The sequence below is a fragment of the Alligator sinensis genome, unplaced genomic scaffold (genome assembly GCF_000455745.1).
Source record: "Alligator sinensis unplaced genomic scaffold, ASM45574v1 scaffold596_1, whole genome shotgun sequence".
Classification (NCBI taxonomy): domain Eukaryota; kingdom Metazoa; phylum Chordata; order Crocodylia; family Alligatoridae; genus Alligator; species Alligator sinensis.
The window spans coordinates 782757-788166 of record NW_005841967.1 but is presented as its reverse complement, the minus strand read 5'-3'; the positions used below and the strand labels follow the sequence as shown (position 1 = coordinate 788166).

The 5410-nt window shown below is 40.0% G+C and overlaps 1 protein-coding gene across 1 annotated transcript in view; it reads left to right on the top strand.

The window, feature by feature from the left end:
* RHBDD1 (rhomboid domain containing 1) overlaps positions 1 to 5410 on the top strand; it is a 74229-nt gene that overhangs the window by 30834 nt on the left and 37985 nt on the right. The window contains exon 5 of the mRNA XM_006020742.3: positions 1181 to 1300. Coding sequence (XP_006020804.1) covers positions 1181 to 1300 — 120 coding nt within the window. The remainder of the gene's footprint in view (positions 1 to 1180; positions 1301 to 5410) is intronic.

Here is a 5410-nt window from a genome sequence, read left to right as displayed (position 1 = left end):
GTCCCCCCCCCCCCTTCTCACTCCCCTCCTTCCCTCCCTTCCTCTCCTCTTCCTCACCACCTCCCTCTCCCCACCAGGTGTTGGTGGGAAGCAGTTTCTGGCTTCTGGCTCCAAGGAGCAGGGGTGAGGGGGAGAAATGAGGCCACCACTGCTGGCCTCGCCCCTCCCCTGCTCCAGCACCTCAGTCCCTACTGTCACGGCAGCACTCTACTATGTGTCCCTGTCCAGAGCACTCTGATTGGTGGCAAAGGAAACCAATCAGAGCGCGAATAAAGCATTATGGACAGACAGACTAAGGCTTTTATAATATTAGAATACTGAAAGGGAGAGAGACACTCTCAAAACAAGTTCATTTCTCTTTTCTCTACTCCCATATGGTCAGATGAGCAATGAACTGTGGCTTTTCTGTCTTGAACTAGGTTCTAAGTGGCCAGGTGGAAACCAGTTCTCAACAGTAATAGGACACTGCAAATGACACTTCATATGTTAGAAAGTCCAGCAGTGATGGCTTTTCTCAGAAAGTAGACCGCACACAAATCTTCACTGTACAAAGGGCACATTACTAGGCAGTACATTTATACACCAGTATTACATTACATTCTGCATTTTCCCAAAATTATTTTTATATAGTATGGGAGGAATATCTTTAGACATGGATTTTGATAATATGAAAGATTACTCCAACAGTGTTGATAGTTATAGACAGTGTGGATGAGGGACTGGAAAAATGTGAAATGAAGTACAGGGCTTAAGATGGTGCAAAATAACTGCAAACTTGTTTTGTTGTGTTCTTAAGTTTTATCATATTATTTTGGTCTCAGTTCTTGGCATTTAAATGCAATGGAAAGATGGCTAAAATCCTGCTTTCCAGTTTTAATACATAATTCTTTCTTGAAATTGGAGCATTTTATTACAATTAGAACCAATGAAATAAGATCTAGAAATGTGATACGTTTTCCTTTCAAATAGTTATTTAAATTAAAAAACCTGTTAAATACAGTTTGATTCTCTGCATATTTATTTAGAGTAGTTGACTTGTTACTCAGGTTTTTTTCCTTCAAAATTAGGATAAGTGCATTTTAAAGGGGAAAAAACCTGCTGAGGTAATACCATATAGTAAAATCAAATGTATTATCCAAAGCCAATATTTTATGTTATGCTTTTTGTTTTCATTCTACAGGGTATTCTAATCATCCAGGTTATTCATACAATACACAGAGAGACTATGGCGTGTACACTGGTGGGCTTACTGAAGAGGAACAGTTCGAAAGGGCAATGAGAAACAGTCTTAATGACAGAGGTAAGGATTTTGTAGCGTTAAGCACTTTAAGCTATTATTCATATTGAAGGATAAAAAAAACCATACAGTCTTAATAGCTTTCAAACTATAAGCTGTAAACAATCCTTTGATAAATTAGATCAAGCAAAAGTCACTTTAATGAATTTTCAGGGGATGCAGTCAGATGCCTTACTATCTTTCTCTTTCTTTAAGGTGGAAAACTAGGTACTGTATTATATTCTGATAATAAGTTGACCCTGCATATAAGTTTGACTCCCATGTTCTCAGGTTCAGTTTCAGGAAAAGTATTTTTTTTCCATGAAAATCCAGTCAATAACTTCTCCAATCACTGTAATTTGCAGTTGATATTCCTTGCGGTTTTCACAAAGATGGACTTGGCATCCTTTGTGTCCACATGAACATTGGTTAGCATGTTGAAGTACATCAGTGTCTTGTTTGCATTTCCAGTTTTCCCAGCTGTGTAATTGTGGTTTTTTCTAAGGTGAATCATGTTGCCGCAAATCTCTTAGCTTTTTTTACTCAGTCGTACTGCAAGTTGTCAGAGGCCTGGTAATAGGGTGACCTTATGGTTGTTTTGGAGTTTAAAAAGACAGAAAGGCCAGCTTGTAATTGGAGCAGTAGGTTAATGGTTGTTAATGATTATTTCTTTAATCAATTTGTTATGTTGCAATAGTAGTGTTGGACTGATGTTGTAGTCTTGATGGTCCATGAATTGAAAGCCATTGCTCATTTTTGGGTAGCATCTTTTATTGGACTAAATGCATGGTTGGAATTAAGTTAAACTTTTGAATGAAAGGCATTCTTCATCGGGTCACATTGTGTTGTAGTTGTAATTTAATAAAAGAATATTTCTTACATAAAGAAAAAGTATCTTTAAATAAAGATTGACTATAAGTTATGCAATAACATGCCATAATGCCTTACAATGCGGTACCATGATGTTGTGAAACAGAACAAAAATGGTGGGTTAGTTTTTATTAGGGCTGTGCGAATTTCGATGGCAGGTTCATTTCGAGGCTGTTTTGACTCATTTCAAGCTCGAAACAGTGAAATTGAAACAAAACAGAGAGCTTCGAAACAGCCTCAAAATGAAACAAGGCAAGTTGAAAATTTGAAATTTTCGAAACACATTGAGTTTTGAAGCTTAAACTGGGCTTGCCTGCAGGGAAACAGACTAAAGTAAAAAGAGTTGGGGGAAGGAGTGCTCTCATTATTGACTGTATAGCTGGCCAGTGACTGTCATATTTTCCTGAGGTCTCTTCCAATCCCAGTGCTCTGGAGGTGGGATGGAAAAACTGCATAAAAAGCAACATTGTTTTGCCTGTCAGCAGCCGGAAGTGCAGGGCTCCGGAACCCAGACTCCCCCTGCACCTATTTCCTTGACAGCTGGCAGCTTCGTGGCCACAGCAGGGCCTAGCAGGCCTGCAGTTTTCACCTCCCTGTGCCCCAAGACAGACACAGTCCCACCAGCACCCATGACACAAGTTTTGCCTGTCAGCAGCCAGAGGTGCAGGGGCCCAGAACCCAGATCCCCTGCACCTCTCTCCTTGATAGCTGGCTAGCTTTGTGGCCTCAGCAGGGGCTACTATGCCTTCAGCTTTCACTCTGCTACACCTTAACATACACAGTGTTACCTATGTGATAATCAGTTATTCACATATTAAATAGTAACCTGGCAATATGTTCAGGCAATTAATGGCACAACAAAATGGGAAATAAGCCACAAAATATGTGTAATAATTTTGCGTCTGGTTTCCATCGTGTGTTAAATTGAACGTGTGGCAGGGTCCTTGCATACAACCTGATGCTGACTGCATGTTGGGGCTCTAGGGCTAGTCCTGAGGCTGGGACCCACAATTAGTTGACTGTCCATGTCAGCCCCAGAACTGCACTAGAGTCTTGAATCAGCTCTAATGTGGTCTAGGAGGTGGACTTAAGTCTTCTCTCTTCTGTAAGACAGTATTCCTGTATTCAATTTTTCTGCATGATTTATTTCAAATAATGTAAATGTCTTATTTATTAAGGACTCTGGAGACTAGTCAGTTTTAATCTTGCTACAATACTGTGTGCTGGCATTAGTTTAAAACATTTGCCATTTGCATTTTCACTACCCTAAGATGAAGTTGTTATGTAGTAAGAGGGAAACTCTGGTAATAAAAAATAAATATTGGTGCAATTATTTTATAAAAGGAGTTAATGTATCTCTGTATGGAGCACCTGCAGCTTTCATGGTAGCTTAAAATAACCTGCATCACACCAGGTTAACAGGCACATTTTCCCCCTCTTTTGAAATACCATGTCATGTTTAGACAAAGATAAAATTTCAGCTCTAAGAGGTAATTTATTCTTATTTGAAAAAATAACTTCTTTCAAAAAATAACCTAAATTGTATCTGAAGCATAAGAGTATCTGCTTAGTGGATAACTTCGGCCCAGCAAGAGACACTTTTAACTTTAGTTCAAGACAGTAGCATTTATATCTTTTTCCCAGTGTTTTAATGCTGATTATAGTTTTGAATCTCTGTAGACAAGTAAAATGGAGAAATCTGTAATACTTCTGTATGTTGACTCCACTATAGTTCTCTCTGTTAAAATTTCTTTAGGGATTGTTTTGTCTTTGCAACAGTAATTTCATTTTCTGTATTTTTATTTTTTAAACTGTTGTTTAATTTTAGGACTGGAGATTTTCTTATCATAGAAAACCTCCAATATTTCAGAAAACAAACATAATGAAAACATTCTTGTTAGTCTCATATATAAGCATTATGTTTTACATAACAAAGGAAAAGTAATGTTCAGCTACATGCTCTGTAGTCTCTTTCGATCCGAACACAGGTACAGGGTAAATTTACAGTACTAATGAGCAATTAGGATGTTCTTCCCCGTCAATTAACATGAAGAATAATGAGCCCAAATGAGATCTGTCCTTTCATATTATCTGTATTTCCTAAAAGCATGCAATTCTCCACTGTTTACAATTACATCGATGGTGAAACAGCTACTCAACGTGAGTAAAAATTAAGTAATATCATTTGAAACAGATGGTTAGATAGCTGTAAAGACAAGTTACTATTTAATCTAAATTTAGAGTTGCCTTATTTCTCTCTTCTGCAACCGTGACACCTTAACTTCTGCTGCTATAGTAATTTCTGTGCAGATTTGCCAGGAGGTAATTGCAGCTCAGACTGGAGCTATCTGTAGGAACATAAATATATCAGGATTTTTAGTTCCTGGAATACCCCAAGCAGGGATCTAGGATTTTTTTGCTCACTGTATCTCATTGTATTGGTATCCATAAAATTATAAAAATAATTCAATTACATGATACTTTTTCTAGTATTGGGGCTTGTCTACATTTGCAGTTTAATTTAGGTTAAGGTGAAATGTGCATTCAGGATAAATGCAGACATTTCCAGAGGTTACATTGGGTTCAAAATGGCTGCCCAATATAAACTTAGCGTGTCCTGGTGCTGATTTTACACTTACAGACCGGGTGTCAGTGATAGGCAAATCAGTCTGAACCCATAACTGTACAGAAGTTCTATGCACACAAACTGAACTAAAAATTGCAGAACCCACTTTAAGATAAACCTGGATCTGTGTGGTATCCCACTAATTCGACTTAGGTCAGACCAGTGCATGGAACTTCTGTACACTTTCCCAGTACAGCCCCGGGGCTGGGAAACCCCAGCCACTGGCCCCAGCCCCAGGGCTGCTCTTTTCACCACCTCCCTTCCCCCAACACTGGGCTAGTTTTTGTCCCTTCCTTCCGCCTGACCAGCCAGCCCTCTCAACCCACATCCCACAAGCCCCTCTGGGAGCAGCCACTTTTATTACCCTTCGCTGCTGCCAGAGCAAAGCAAGTAAGTCCCAGTGGGGGGAGGGGTGGGAAGGATGGGGGTGTAGGCTCACTATGGGAGGTTGGGGGGCTAAAAACAGCCCTTTATTTTTCCCCCATGGACCCTGTTAACCCCCCTGTTCTGGCCAGACACACTCATACCCCAGCAAAACCCTGTGGGTTGCATATGTTCCAACCCTACCCACAGGTCTCGCTTGACCCCTCCACTTCACCTGAAGGTCATGCCTGCGCCCCCCCCCCCCCGCCACTGCG